This window comes from Primulina eburnea, chromosome 2 (genome assembly GCF_022965805.1).
Source record: "Primulina eburnea isolate SZY01 chromosome 2, ASM2296580v1, whole genome shotgun sequence".
In the NCBI taxonomy this organism is placed as follows: Eukaryota; Viridiplantae; Streptophyta; class Magnoliopsida; order Lamiales; family Gesneriaceae; genus Primulina; species Primulina eburnea.
In genome coordinates this window covers 8,683,160-8,699,791 of record NC_133102.1, presented here as the reverse complement: position 1 = coordinate 8,699,791, position 16,632 = coordinate 8,683,160, and the positions used below count along the sequence as shown (strand labels likewise).

General features: G+C 34.4%; 1 protein-coding gene across 1 annotated transcript; it reads left to right on the top strand.

Annotated features, from left to right (window-relative positions):
* Positions 1–1,465: 1,465 nt before the first annotated feature.
* Positions 1,466–3,279, top strand: LOC140824567 (uncharacterized). The gene is made up of 4 exons (XM_073186140.1): positions 1,466–1,802; positions 1,915–2,074; positions 2,394–2,475; positions 2,957–3,279. Exons 1-4 carry the CDS (start codon positions 1,619–1,621, stop codon positions 3,149–3,151), a joined length of 621 nt encoding a protein of 206 aa, XP_073042241.1. The 5' UTR covers positions 1,466–1,618; the 3' UTR covers positions 3,152–3,279.
* The last annotated feature ends 13,353 nt before the right edge of the window (positions 3,280–16,632 follow it).

The window sequence follows — 16,632 nt, the reverse complement described above, 5'->3', positions numbered from 1 at the left end:
CATTGGCCATGAAGGAATATCGCGCTTCTTCAATTTTATGAATGAATAGGACAAATTTATCGACAAATACATTGGAAAAAGTTTCGTATCTAAGATTTTAGTGGAAAATAGGTTCTTTTTTTTCCAAAAAATAATTTTTTAGAGTTTATGTTATCTAAACCTTTAGCTTGTAAAAAATAAACACTCTTGCTCCAAAAATAATTTTAATTACTTTTAAAAGACAATGTTTTCAATAAAAACCATGTGCCCATTTAATATTTACTACACATACAAATTTATTTTAATATTTTGAGAACTCGTATTTAAGTAGATCATCTTATTAGATTCTTTATTAGATAAATAGTTCATGTACAGTACAACTAGCTATGTGAACCCACAAAATAGTTCCAAACATATCGTGATTTTTTTTTAAAAAAATTTATGATATTATTGTAGCAAATAAATAGGAAAAATTGTACCATGAATATTTTTATTTTTCAGAAAATACATCTCATCCACGAAAAATAAATATATGTATATAATGGTCCCCAAATTTTTATTATTCCATGCAAAAAAAAAAAAAAGAAGCATTAATTTACATTAAAGAAGACTAAATCAACACTTTAGGCACAATTTTCGTTTTCTTGACAATTAATGAATGTTATTTTTTTTCCTTCATCACATGAGCCAAGGACAATTCTTGGAAACACATGCTAGATTTTGACCTTCTATGAAAATTCCGTGGAATGGATTTTACGATATAACTTTTCTTAATTTTTTGGATGTAAATAAAATTATTATAATCAAGAATTGGTTTCAGAGTATTTTTTCCTAATAAATAATTGGACTTTATTTATGTTTTCGGTTCCCTTAATTTGAAAATGTGAAATGAGTTTGGTTAGAATATTGGTGGCTTTACTTCTTCTTTTTTTTAAGAAAACTTTGGCATTACTCATTCAATCTCAAGGCATACACTCTAAAGAAATCTCTGAAACAAACAAGGAATCGAATATAATGTTCAAAAGTTTTTCATTTTTTTTAAAAGTTGATTTATCAGATTATTCTTTAGGTTTTGAGTTCACAGCCCATTAAAATTTCTTTGTTTTAGTGAACAAATTGAGTTAAAAGGCTACCTACATTTATTTGTAATTGGATTGTCTTTCAAATAAATTATTTATGTTTTTGCATATAATTTTTTCCCGAAAAACAATAAATTTTCCATCCCAAATATATCCTTCTTGATTTAGATCTCTTGTAACAAATCTTTATATGTGAGACGGGTCAACTCTACCAATATTCACAATAAAAAGTAATACTCTTAGCATAAAAAATAATATTTTTCATAGATAACCCAAATAAGAGATCCGTGAGACCGTCTCACACAAGTTTTTGTTTATATATATTGAATGGCCTTTTTGCTGACACTTTACAAAAACTCAAATTTTGTATTCATATCTTACTTTTTAGTTGGTTTCTTAACTATATGGAGAAATCTTGTATTGCATGGCCTTATTATTTCTACAATATAAATTAATACTCTCTTTAAAAGGGCAGTAAAATTTGAACAATATCCTTGAATGCCTCAATTCGAAGTTTGAGAAAATAAGCTACAAGATAAATTTCACATATATAGAAGTACATGCTCTCGAAAGTTTGTAGACCAAAAATGAGACGTGGATATGACTCATGGGATATCGAATTCGCCACCGCGCTGGCTGCGTCTGCTAATGCCATACATTCCATCGAATTGCAAGAAACCGGTTCCAGATATCCAAGGAAGGCAAGTACTAGAAGAGATGAGCCCTTCAGACCAGCCAAAACAGGTATATATGCTCCTTCTGTTTTAGTCATTAGTTATTTTAATTTTCCTTTACATGTTCATCAAGGCATGAATTCCCAAGACTGAAAGATATCCTATAATTTTGGTCTGAAAAGTTTCTGTGAGGAAACCACCTCAGAGGGATAATAGGACTTCATTCTTTTCGAGACCTACACCTATCCTATTCAGGCGTGAAAGGTCGAAGGAAACTTCGAGGGTACGCAGGAATCATGCAGATTCTTGGGAAGAAGCTCAAATGATAAAGATTCGAAAACGGTATTATTGTTCATTGATTTGATTTCTTCTTGATGCAATGTAACAGCCTTATCTACCGGCGGGGACTGCTCAATTACTCGGTGCAACGAAATTTGTACATATGATTGAGTTTTAGAATAGATTTTATAATATTAGCAGTTATATTATATATAAAGATCATGTACATCTGAACGCAAGGAACGGAGACTTATATATATAATTTTTCCGGTGAACCGGGCGGCGGCGCGTTCATTCCGAAACACGAGTTCATGCATGCCTGATCATAAATTTGATATATAATTTGAATAGTACTTTATCGAGGGATGGATCTCGTTTGCAGATATGATAAGATGTGCGCAGAGATTCAAGCTTGGGAGAAAGAGAAGAAGATGAAAGCAAAACATCGACTCGAAAGACGAGAGGTTTGCATGTTTAATATGGCATGGTCACTCTTTGCATGCACGATCCAATAAAACTATTGGGATTAATTTGGAATATTATGTTTTTATTCTTTTAAGTACTTTTTTTTGGGGTCAAGTTGTGCTTAATTTATGGTATTAGTACAATAATTTGCACATTTTTTAAATTTTATTTTAAATCGGAGTGTCGAAGTGACAATGAAAAATAATAAGACGTCACCCCAAAATGATGACATGTCACTAGAAAATGGAGATGTGGCGACATACATTGTTGTCGAGTGGTGTTTGATGCGACATCAGCACTTCGGTGGAAAAAAACTAAAATTCGGGATAGTACAAGTTATTGGATTAAAACTGTGCAGTGACGAATTGTATGAAAAATATGTTACAAAACCGAAGACGTAATTTCCCCGAATTAATTTTCGATGATGTAACTTAATTACATCAGTTTAAGTGTAGTAATTCTCAATTTTGTTGTTTTCAGACTGAATTGGAGATCAAAAAATCAAGAAACATCAAACATTACCAGAGCAAGATATCGAGGATCGATCGTTTAGCGGGTGAAGCAAAGGAAAAAATCGAGGAGAAAAGAAGAGTTCAAGTGTCTATTGCGAAAGAAAAGGCAAGCAAAATGAGATCCACAGGAAAAGTTTCTGTCAAATATTGCTTCTGCTTCTAATAAGGGAAAATATACATAAATTTAATTTATTTTTTTATAATTTATATCAAATTAAATTTCAAATTGTTGAAATAATTTGTAGATCAGATGAAAAATTTGAGTACAATAATATATATTCTATTTTAATATTTACTTGTAGCAATATACTATATCAATCACGCATGCGTATTTCTTGTCCTAACTGTAAGAATTATGACACATATGAAAATTTAAAAGAGACGTAGCGTGAAGGAATTGGCGACGGCCAAAACATGCGTACACGTTTCTTCTTCTGAACATTCAGACTCTCATACAAACTCATTGATGGTATGAGTTTGCCTATAAATACCGAAGGCATTGAGGTCCCTAAATACACAATCTCATACAGAATAATACACCATCTACAGAGAGATTGGAGTGTTTAGAAGACTTCAACCGGAAGGAAAAGCAGAGAAATCAAAATGATTCAATGGCAGGAGGTAACACTCGATTTAGCTTCCGCATATTTGTTTCATGTTTATATACGTGCGTACAAAAACATGATTTTAGAGAAAATCTCTTACATTTGGTATCAGAGCCGTAATACCTCTTCCTTGAAAAAATTTTGTTTTCTGAAGATCGGATATCATGAAGTTTAAGAAATTGAAGTTGGATATCATAAAGTTTACGTAAAAAATGAAATTTTGGAATTTCTGAAAGTTTACGTAAAAATGAAGATCAGGTAAAACAATATTGAGAAACTTACCTTAAGATTTTGTTCTCGATTGAAATCCTGAAAATCGAAGAAAGTTTCTGAAAATTTGATAGCCGGATAGAAATTGCCGAATGTTGAAGATGATTCTGGCTTCAATAATAAATTGTGAATGCAATTGTACGTGCATGAAGTCATTTAACAATTATTCTGACAACAGATTTATTATATTAAATTGAATGGGACCCACAATATGATAATTGATTCAAGTTGTCGATCATTTGCTTTTTGATCAAATTTTCAAACCTTAATAATTAATGTGTTTATAATAATTATTATAATAATAATTATATATATTATATATATAGACACACTGTTTGTCCCAATTCATTTCGATGGAGACATTCGGAAATGAATTCATTTGTTTATTATTATTATTATTAAAAATTAATAATAATAATAATAATAATTAATGTGTTATTGAGTTATATGTATAATTCGATATACATATAATATTTGGTTAAATAATTTGTACACATTAAAATATTTTCAAATTCAGTGCAATTTTCAATACATGTTTAGAAATTATTTTTGCATGTTAGATAATGACAAATATTACAGATAAGTGTTTGATTTGTACATGCAAATTTAATATTGTGTTTGTATTTATTCTTGAAATTTAAATGCAAATTGTATTGAAAAATATTTTTGAAAAACAATATTCACATTGTGTTCATATTAAATTATATTAAGTTGTTTATAATTTGAAATGAACATATCAAGTAAGATGTGAATATAATATAATAAAATATTTCAGATATTCACAAATGAACAAATAATCCTCACTTTATCATTACTCTGATAAAAGAGAAAAACTGATGAGGAACCCACATTTTTATGTGATCCTCACTTTATCACTACTCTGATTGAAGAGAAAAACTGATGGGGATGTAATTGTTCATATTAAGTAAAAATGTGAATATAAAGTTATTTAATGAAAAATTTTGGCTTATAAAGATTCACATAAATGTGGATAATTAAGTTGAATAATAATTATAAGGTGACGTAAGAAAACATGATCTGAGGGAGTTCTTCATAGATCGGTTTAAACTGCCTTGACTTGCCACTGGTCTCCCTGAGGAATGTTGCTCTGACTAGGAGTTAGGTATTTAAAGGGCCTTAGCACTACCTATCTTTCCTGGGAGTACTCTTGGAAAGTGTTGATTGTGTTACTAAATATTATTATATAAAGATTTAAGTAAAGCCAAAATTTTTGTCAAGTGATCCGCATAATTTTAAATAATTAAAGTTTAGTCACAAGACCTTTAATTATGAGAAATTATACATTAAGTCAGATTTGGATCACATTAAGGGCATTTATGAAGCATAATAAAATAAAATAAAATTGTCTAGTGATCCGTATAATTTTAAATAATTAAGGTTTAGCCACAACACCCTTAATTATGAGAAATTATACATTAAGTCGGTTAAGGATCACATAAAGAACCACTACAAGAAAAATACAAATCAACAACAGTCATACGACAACGGTTTTTATTAAAACCGTTGTCTTTTTTTTTTTTTTTTTTTTTTAACAACGGTTTTAACAAAAACCGTTGTCGTAGCCTGAACAAGCCCGCTTATAGACAACGGTTTTTTAAAAACCGTTGTCTTTTATATGTCTTCCACAACGGTTTTTAAAAACCGTTGTCTTTGATATGTCTACGACAACGGTTTTTAAAAACCGTTGTCTATGAGCGTTTTTTTTTTGGCTACGACAACGGTTTTTAAAAACTGTTGTCTAAGAGTTTTTTTTTTTTTTGCTACCACAACGGTTTTAAAAACCGTTGTCTATGAGTGGTTTTTTTAGGCTACGACAACGGTTTTTAAAAACCGTTGTCTTTCGGATGATTTTTTTGGGCTACAACAACGTTTTTTCCAAAACCGTTGTCTATATAAAATTCTGTCAATGGTCAAAGACAACAGTTTTTGTAAACCGTTGTCTTTTGGATGCTTTTTTAACTACGACAACGGTTTTTTAAAACGTTGTCGTTTCTTGTTGTTTTATTTAGTTAAAGACAAGGGTTTTTTTAAAAAACGTTGTCGTAGTTTCAAATTTTTTTAAAAAAATCTGTTAATATTTAGCGACGGTTTATAAAATACCGTCGCTACATTCACCCAATTTAGCGACGGTTTGTATAAACCCGTCGCCGATTTAACTCGGCGACAGTTTAATCTAAAGACGTCGCTAGTAGCGACGGTTTACTCAAATACCGTCGCACAAATGTCTATAAATATCTTCGTCCATGACCATTTTCTTCACACCCGTAAGTCATTTTCTTACTTGGTTCTCTTCTTTTTTTTCTTACCCTTTTTTTGTACGATTTTTTTTAAACTTAAATTTTAAGTTAAAATTAATTAGTTCTCTTCTCATTTTTCTTTCATGTTTTGTTTATTAATTTAGTAAGATTGTTAGTTTATTTTGTTAGGAGGATCAAACTATAAGCGTAATTTTTTTTTTATTTTACTAAAACAAATAGCGACGGAAAATGTAAAAACACCGTCGCTAATTAGCGACGGCGGATATAATAAAGACCTTCGCTAATTGGCGACGAATAAAATAAACTGTCGCTATTAGCGACGGAAATGTTTAGAAAAACCGTCGCACAATTTTTGTTTTACAACAATTTTTCAATGCTACGACAACGGTTTTTCACCGTCGTCTTTAGACGTCTACGACAACGGTTTTTTACCGTTGTCTTTGAGCGCACCCTTTTAACCACAGTACCTTTAACAACGGTTTTACAAGACCTACGACAACAGTTTTTCACTGTTGTCTTTGATGTCTACGACAACGGTTTTTCACTGTTGTCTTTGAGCGCACCATTTAACAACACTGGCTTTAACAACAGTTTTTTTGACCTACGACAACGGTTAAAAACTGTTGTCTTTCGCGTTTTTTCTTGTAGTGAACATTTATCTAGTGATTCGTATAATTTTAAATAATTAAGGTTTAACCACAATAACCTTAATTATGAGAAATTATACATTAAGTCGGTTAAGGATCACATAAAGGACATTTATCTAGTGATCTGTATAATGTTAAGTAATTAAGGTTTAGCCACAGCACCCTTAATTATGAGAAATTATACATTAAGTCGGTTAAAGATCACATAAAGGACATTTATAAAATCAAAATTTATGTATAGTGAACCGTCTAATTTTAAATAATTAAGGTTTGACTACAGCACCCTTAATTATGCAAAATTATACATTAAGTGGGCTGAGGATCACATGAAAGACATTTATTAAGAGCATAAATATTTATATAATTGTGATTTAATGTCTTAGTGATTCGTATAATTTTAATTTATTAAAGAATATCGATATCATCTTTAATTGAATTAAAATTATACATAAATTTTTAATCACATTTAGTTATAACAGACATAAATTACATAAAATTATTCATCATTATGATAATACTTTGAGATGAATAATTATGAAGAATAAATATTTTATGCATAAAGAATTTAATATCCCAGTGATTCGTATGATTTTAATTAATTGAAGAGTAGCCACATCATCTTTGATTGAATTAAAATTATACATAAATTATGAGGATCACATTTGGTTATAAGGGATATAAATTGTAATTAATTATATTTGAACATTGAAATTTATCCCACAGAAAATTTCGTTATGTTAAATATAATTAATTAGGATACAATATTGATTTATTTTCTTAATTTATTCACATAGATTAAGAATTGAATATAATTCAATAGTTATATCATTAAGTTTGTATGAATCTAATTGAATTAAAAATTCAGTCCACAGACAATTTTTATGTCAGTGATTCATATGTAAATCATGATTTACATGGGTAAAACACATGATATATGGTTTATTGCTTCATTTAATAACATTAGCATGTATTCATTAAATTTGCAGCATATTGCTATTACTCTGATATTAATTTCTTGAGAATGACTTGATTAGTGGGAGCGATCAAATTCAGAACATTGATCATTATGATGCTCATTCATCCACACAAGTTATATATATTGATTGCTATTCACAACATCATCCAATTAATAGGTGTATTGTGAAACCAACCATATAAATTCCATAGAAAGTTGGTTCAATTGCTATTCATTTTTTAAAATGAGTCTTTGAAACAAATAAAGTCTCATTAGGCAATATCGAACAACATAAAGAATTCTTATTTCAAGATTAAGAAAATGATATGGATTGAAACATGTATCACATTAGTGGTATTTCAGGTTTTACAATGTTATCTCTTCATTAAGTTTTGTTGAGAATATTGTGGGTCATTATGAATACCAGAAGGTTAGTGAGAGCTTAATTATTATCAGAGTAATATAAGTATTTGACCACTAAAAAGCTGCAAAATATTTTTGGGATACATTTATGGTATTAAAGTTTTACATGCTTATGTAAGACGGATTGACAATTTGGAAAGTGATTTGCTACTTCCACTATTGAGTCAAAATTCGTCATTGAAGCACTATTGTGTGGTGTATTTTAAGGAGTTTCATTATGGGCTTAGAATTATGGATTCTATGTCTAAGCCATTAAGATTATATTACTGCAATTCAGTTATGGTCTTTGTGACTAAAGCGGTGGTCGAATTGAGTATATCGACATCATGTATTTTAAACCGTTGGAGAACGTGTTAATAAAGTGGTCATTGAACACGTTAGCACTGAATTGATGATCTTTTAACCTAAAGGCATGCAAATTTCAGATGTTAAAGGATCATATGGTAATTACTGATGGATTTGATTCCATAATAAATTTATGTTATATACATTTGGTTTTGATAATGAAACGCATTCAGTTATGATATTTCTCATATTCAGTTATGTACATATTCAGTTATCTTGAGAAAAATATCAATAAAGTTGGACCTCGAATAAACATTGGGTTTATTCATTAAGTTATACAGATTTGAGAAACATAATGCATTGTGATACATGGAAGATAATATTCGTTTTAAGATGACCTATCGCCATGATTCATGTATTTTGTTTTCTCCTATGGTAAATGAGATATATGTGTCAAGTGGGAGAATGTAAGAATTATGACACATATGAAAATTTAAAAGAGACGTAGCGTGAAGGAATTGGCGACGGCCAAAACATGCGTACCGTTTCTTCTTCTGAACATTCAGACTCTCACACAAACTCATTGATGGTATGAGTTTGCCTATAAATACCGAAGGCATTGAGGTCCCTAAATACACAATCTCATACAGAATAATACACCATCTACAGAGAGATTGGAGTGTTTAGAAGACTTCAACCGGAAGGAAAAGCAGAGAAATCAAAATGATTCAATGGCAGGAGTTAACACTCGATTTAGCTTCCGCATATTTGTTTCATGTTTATATACGTGCGTGCAAAAACATGATTTTAGAGAAAATCTCTTACACTAACCTCCTAATATATATACTTTTGAATAGAACCAATCAAGATTATAAAACAGACTTGAAATTAAAAAGCGAATCATAGGTTTATCAAGAAAAATAAACCATACTAAAAATATTGAAAGATTTATATATGTCAACAGGGTAATTGCTCATTATTTTAGAATGAAAACTTAATCTCATGTTTCTGGAGCGATGAGATGAAGTCGAAATATAATTTTTTTTATTAAATTCAATATTTTTTAAAGCCATAATAAAATTCACATAATTATAGAAAATTTAAAATACACATGCATAATTAAGTTATAAAACTTACACGAAATAAAAAAGTACAAATAATTAAAATATGATTAAATGCGAACTAAATAAATTACTGATTGGATCATTTATGAAGAATTTGTTCTTACTTTCACATAATACTAATATTGAACGTCACTTGACTTCGGATCGTGAACATATTTCTCCATTGTAACGACCCATTACAGGCCCAGTGGACCGCCCATACGGCCCACTGCCAACCGACCCAAGGCTATCCCGATCTTGGGCTCCCTCTATGGGGCCTTTGTCCCTCACGGGCTTTCCATAGGCGTCGTATGGTTACTCATAGAACTCTTAAGCCCATGAACTTAAGTATGTGCCTCCCCAGGATCGAACCCAAGATCACATGGATATATAGATACTTGGCACAATCCTGGTACCAATTGAGCTAGTGGGCCGTATGGGCGGTCCACTGGGCCTGTAATGGGTCGTTACAATAAAAGGCGCCTTTTATTGTAACGACCCATTACAGGCCCAGTGGACCGCCCATACGGCCCACTGCCAACCGACCCAAGGCTATCCCGATCTTGGGCTCCCTCTATGGGGCCTTTGTCCCTCACGGGCTTTCCATAGGCGTCGTATGGTTACTCATAGAACTCTTAAGCCCATGAACTTAAGTATGTGCCTCCCCAGGATCGAACCCAAGATCACATGGATATATAGATACTTGGCAGTGGGCCGTATGGGCGGTCCACTGGGCCTGTAATGGGTCGTTACATCCATGGTCCGATTTTTCTGGTCCATCTCCATTCTTTCGTATTCCCTCACCCTCATCTCGTGCTCCATCACCCTCATGATTTCATAATTCTTTTCCATATTTTGCGCAATATATGCATAATGTTCTTTTGCTATAACAATCCTCGCATCTTTCTTTTGTGTCTCTCCTTCATGCATTATTTTGAGCATATAAACCATATTTGTATCTTTCTATCATTCTCCTCTTTGTCTAATAGTTTTGCTCATTTCCTGCATGTCGTGTCCTTCCTCGATGATGCGTGATAAATGGTGTGGAGAAAGAAGATAGAGATGATTCATCATCAATATTTTTCAGCTTCTTAATAATATTCGTTGAAACTCCTTTGAATTTTTTGAACGACCATATATCTATTTTGGTCGCTCCCTCATCATAACCAACTTTCCCACGATAATCTTGCTCGAATATTGTTTGAGGTTACGCATATTAAACAAAAGAAATTACAATTGAGAATTTTCATTTTGCTCAGTTAAAATAAATATTTCAGAATGAATATCTACATTTCAAATGATGATATGCTATGGTTGAGTGCTTCTTGTTTACTTATTTTGTTTTGGATATCGAATATCTGTTTCTCAACATCTGTGAAATGTTGGTTGTGTTGTCTCACATATGTACTTCCTATTCACTTGGCAACTCCTGAAAATAACCAATCCCCGAAACAAGTGTTTTATTGATAATTTGTCAAGTGTCGGATTGGTGGAAGCGTTGCATCATACATTGTTAGAAGTTCATATTCGATCTTTGTCCAATGTTTCCTTGTGATGCTTCACCCCATCGTCAGCAACGATCTTCTTCCCTATCTTTTTATATTTAGAAGACATGGTTTCAAAAATAAGAGGAGAGAGTTGGATGTGATTTTGGAGAATTGAGTTCGATTGAACATAAAGCTCAACATTTAATTGTCGATTAATTGAGAAGAATTTGATAAAATAGTATTGAGATCATCATTTCTTCATTGATTTATTTTCGAATTTGGATTGTGTGGGGACCCGGACGCTAATCATAATCATAATCGTCATTGGGACTAATTAATCAATTATAAAACAGGGTCTAAAATTTTTTTTTAAAATGCGGAACGTAGTGACAACAATCTAATATACAACTCAGTATATTATAAAGTACAAGTCCTGTACCGTCTACAATTCAGTACAAACTAAGGTTCAACAGCTACTATCAAGTGTTCAAACCCTATATACAATCCAAGTCCGGAGCCTCCACTCTAATCACGAGCTCTCCTCATCTCCTGGACCCTGAACCTGTCCCACCTGTTGTCATGTACACATACAAACAAGACAACAGCCGGATAACTCCGGTGAGAATAAATCCCAGTATAAATCAAAGAACATGCAGTTATATATTCAATACCAAGCATGAAACAGATAACAGTAATACATATCAAAATCAGAAATGTAAACAATATCAATCTGTCGACAATACTCGTGACTCCACGATTCAGACTAGACTCAATCCTAGCCTAGGGATCCCTGTGTCCAGATGTGGCATTCCTATATCGACAAACAGTAATAGAAAAGACTCCAGTTCTATCCAAGTCGATATAACCAAACATCCAGTGTCCAGACGCATCCGTCATAGACTACGGTCTATCGCCATATCTTGTGACATCGTGCAATGTACCCGTGGTTACCTGCCACTATCAGGTACTTCTGTCACAAAATTACTCGTCTAATGCATGCTCCTATAAATCCATAGAACAAGCATTTAAATCAAATCATTAAAGACAATGATAAACAAAGAATAAGTATGTGATTTAGGGAAACCCAAGTACATCCTACTTGAGTCGATGTCTCAATACCCATTGACTTATACCTTCCGTTGTAGTTTCGGTCTGGAATCCAAACTCTGCCAATCCCTCAATCTGACAATGGCAATACCGATAATCTCATATCAATATACCTTTCAAATCAATAACAATCTGATCAATTTGGATTTAATTCAAAATCAACGGCATAACGGTACAATCTCAGTATCCCCGTCAATACTAAATCAATAGACATCAATTACAAATCATAACTCATATCCATTACAATCTGTAATTCAATCACAATTCAAATCTGTCCGGTATAAATCAATATACCCTAAAAATTCATAACAATTCCATAATCAGTCCGTTTCTCAATCTGACTTCGATTCTACGATGTCTAATATGTCAAGAACATCATATATGAATTCCATTCAATTCTGACAACATCATAATTTCAAAGCATGTCAAAACGTAGTAAAACTTACGTCAAGTTGGAGTCTACGTTGCTAGGAACTCGGTACCGAAGTCGGATTACAATTCAGACGGACGGATTGATCGCAAATCGAATTCTGGAATCAAGGATCAAAGCTTTCCCCCGGATTCTCCTTTTCTTTCCCCGGGAGAATGAAATGCATGTACGTATATATATATATACACATCTCCCACATGCATTAGGCCAAGTGGCTCGGTGTGCCTGCTGTACGTCTCGCGCATATGCGCGACCACCTTCCGGGCATATGCGCGAGACTTTCTGTCTCGGCGCGTAGCTTCACGGGGACTCGCGCATATGCGCGACACTCTTCCGCGCATATGCGCGAATAAACGCCGCGCATATGCGCGAGGCCTACTGTCTGCTTGGCGCATGTGCGTGCGTTCTGTCGCGCATGTGCGCCGATGCTACTGTCCTCGCACATACATTTCCACACGTATTCTTATTTTGTGTCCCGATTAATCCTCTCATAATCATGTCAGATTATAATTCAATAATTATAGATTATTAGGATTAAATTTCCGGGCATTAAATTCCCCCCCCCCCAAGATACGATTTCGTCCTCGAAATCACAAGCAATCAATCGTATTAGTATGGAGTGTATATACAAAACCGTACACAAAAATTTACATCAGTGAAATAATGCTGGGAATTCTTGTCTCATATCCGACTCAGTCTCCCACGTAGCTTCTGCGATACCATGACGAGTCCATTGAACTTTTACAAGAGGAATCGTCTTTATTCTGAGCTGTTTTTCTTTACGGTCGATGATCTGAATCGGTTTCTCGACATAACTCAATGTCTCGTCCAGCTCGGTCTCGTCTGGTTGAATAACATGTGAATCATCAGGGAGATATTGCCGCAGCATCGATACATGAAAGACATCATGTATTCCAGATAAAGAAGGCGGCAATGCTAGTCGGTAGGCACGATCTCCTATCTTCTCGAGAATCTCATAAGGACCGACGTATCGTGGAGACAACTTCCCTCTCTTTCCAAATCGGACAACACCCCTAAAAGGTGAAATCTTCAGGAACACTCGGTCTCCTACCTCAAATACCAACGGTCTACGTCGAAGGTTGGCATATTTGGCTTGTCTGTCCTGGGCTGCCTTTATTTTCTTTTGAATTAATTTCACTTTTTCAGTCATATCTCTGATCATATCAGGTCCAGTCTCAGGAACTTCAGAGAGATCATCCCAATATAACGGGGATCGACAATTCTTTCCGTACAACGCTTCAAATGGTGCCATTTCAATACTCGTTTGATAGCTATTGTTGTACGAAAATTCACAAAGAGGCAATGCCTCCTGCCATCCAGTGCTAAAGTCAAGCACTACCGCTCTCAGCATATCTTCCAAGGTCTGGATCGTCCGTTTTGACTGTCCGTCAGTCTGTGGATGATATGCGGTACTAAGATGCAATTTCGTATCGAGAGCTTGCTGCAGACTCTGCCAGAAGTGCGAAGTAAACCGAGGGTTACGGTCTGAAACAATAGATTTCGGCACTCCATGCAATCCAACAACTTCTCTGACATAGATATCGGCCATCTGATCATATCTATATGTCATCTTGTATGGAATAAAGCATGCTGATTTGGTCAATCTATCAATCACGACCCAAATCGCATCGTAACCTCGGGAGGAACGTGGCAACTGTGTCACAAAGTCCATGGAAATGTGATCCCATTTCCATTCAGGAATGGACAAACTTTGAAACAATCCTCCTGGTTTCTTTCTTTCAGCTTTCACCTGTTGGCAATTCAGACACTTTGATACAAATGTAGCAATGTCCGCTTTCATTTGTTTCCACCAATATTGTGTCTTCAAGTCATTATACATTTTCCTGCTACCAGGATGAATGCTAAATCGACTGTTGTGCGCTTTTGTCAGTATCTGCTGTCTCAAATTCGAAACATTCGGCACTACCAGACGATTATTCACATACAAAATACCATTTTGAACCTGATATTCCGATCGATGTCTAGTTCTAACCATAACAATCGACTTCTGTATATTCTGATCATCTTTTTGCGCCGCTTTAATTCTCACAATCAGCTCTGGGGTCACTTGAATAGTATATAATCTCATTGGTCTCTTATCTGTCTCAAATACTAGTCCAGACAAACAGCAGTCCTCAATCAAATTCGAGACTCCTATAGTCGATAAGGATAGAGAACATACCTTTCGACTTAGTGCATCTGCTGCTGCATTAGATTTTCCCGGATAGTATTTGATTTCACAATCAAAATCTTTCAATAAATCCAGCCATCTCTGCTGTCTCATATTTAATTCTGACTGTGAAAAGAGATATTTCAAACTTTTATGATCAGAATAAATCTCGAATTTCTCACCATACAGGTAATGTCGCCATATTTTCAACGCAAAGACTATGGATGCCAATTCAAGATCATGAATTGTATAACGAGATTCATGGGGTTTCAGTTGTCTTGAGGCATAAGCGATCACATGCCCTCGCTGCATCAAAACACAACCCAATCCTCGGTGAGATGCATCACAATAAACAACAAAATCACCAGTACCTGACGGGATAGTCAACACCGGTGCACTGGTTAATCTCTTTTTCAATTCCAGAAAACTGGATTCACAGTCTTCTGACCAAACAAACGGAGCATTCTTCTGAGTTAACTGCGTAATCGGTTTGGCAATGCTCGAGAAATCTTTAATAAATCGACGATAATATCCTGCCAAACCCATAAAGCTGCGAATCTCTGGTACAGATGTCGGTTTTGGCCAAGAAATCACTGCCTCAACCTTGCTGGGATCAACAGATATCCCGTCTCCTGATATAATATGTCCCAGAAATATCACCTGTTTCAACCAGAACTCGCATTTCGACAGTTTAGCATACAGTTTCTCCGTCCTCAAAGTTCACAACACAATCCTCAGATGATTAGCATGTTCAATCATATTCTTTGAGTAAATCAAGATATCATCAATGAATATGATAACAAAATCATCTAAATATTTCTGGAAGACGCGGTTCATCAATCCCATAAATACCGCTGGTGCATTTGTCAAACCAAATGGCATGACAATAAATTCATAGTGTCCATACCTGGTTCTGAATGCAGTCTTAGAGATATCAGAGTCCCTGACTCTCAATTGATGGTATCCAGATCTCAAGTCGATCTTAGAATACACCGAAGAACCTTGCAACTGATCAAACAAATCATCAATACGAGGCAATGGATATTTATTCTTTACCGTTGCCTTGTTCAGTTGCCGGTAATCTATACAAAGTCTCATCGACCCATCCTTCTTCCTCACGAACAGTACTGGAGCACCCCAAGGAGAAACACTCGGTCTGATATACCCCTTGGCCAGTAAATCCTCCAACTGTTCTTTCAATTCTTTTAATTCGATCGGTGCCATCCTGTAAGGAGCCCTCGAGATCGGAACTGTTCCTGGCATCAACTCGATGCTGAAGTCTATTTCTCGAATCGGAGGTAATCCAGGAATCTCATCCGGAAAGACATCAGCAAATTCGCACACCACCGGCAAGTCCGCCAATGATGGGCTCGATTTCAGTAAATCAACTGAATATACCAGGAATCCATCCGCTCCTTTCTACAATAATCGTGTCATATTCATTGCAGATATCAAAGGAATTCTGGCTCGAGAACCCTTACCGTAAAATTTCCACTCTTCAGCCATCTCAGGTCTGAATCTCACTATCTTGTGGAAACAATCGACTGTAGCCCTGTACTTGGTCAAAATATCAATACCGATAATACAATCAAAGTCAGATATCCCAAGCACAATACAGTCCAACTCAATCTTATGCCCATCATACTGCAGTGTACCAGATTTCACAGACTTTACTGATATCAAACCTGTCCCTAACGGGGAAGAGACAGACACTACCGCAGATAATGACTCAATAGGTAATGCATGACTCAATGCAAACCTCTCAGAAATAAATGTATGTGATGCACCAGTATCAATCAATACGTACGCAGGATAACCAGAAATAAAACAGTTACCTGCTACAACGTCATCAGGTGCATCCT

What these genes read in the sequence shown, in the direction of transcription:
- LOC140824567 (XM_073186140.1), top strand. Translation starts at nt 1,619, where the DNA reads ATGCTCTCGAAAGTTTGTAGACCAAAAATGAGACGTGGATATGACTCA. An exon ending in ATGATAAAGATTCGAAAACG is followed by an intron (nt 2,075 to 2,393) that starts GTATTATTGTTC and finishes TCTCGTTTGCAG; the next exon opens with ATATGATAAGATGTGCGCAG. An exon ending in ATCGACTCGAAAGACGAGAG is followed by an intron (nt 2,476 to 2,956) that starts GTTTGCATGTTT and finishes TGTTGTTTTCAG; the next exon opens with ACTGAATTGGAGATCAAAAA.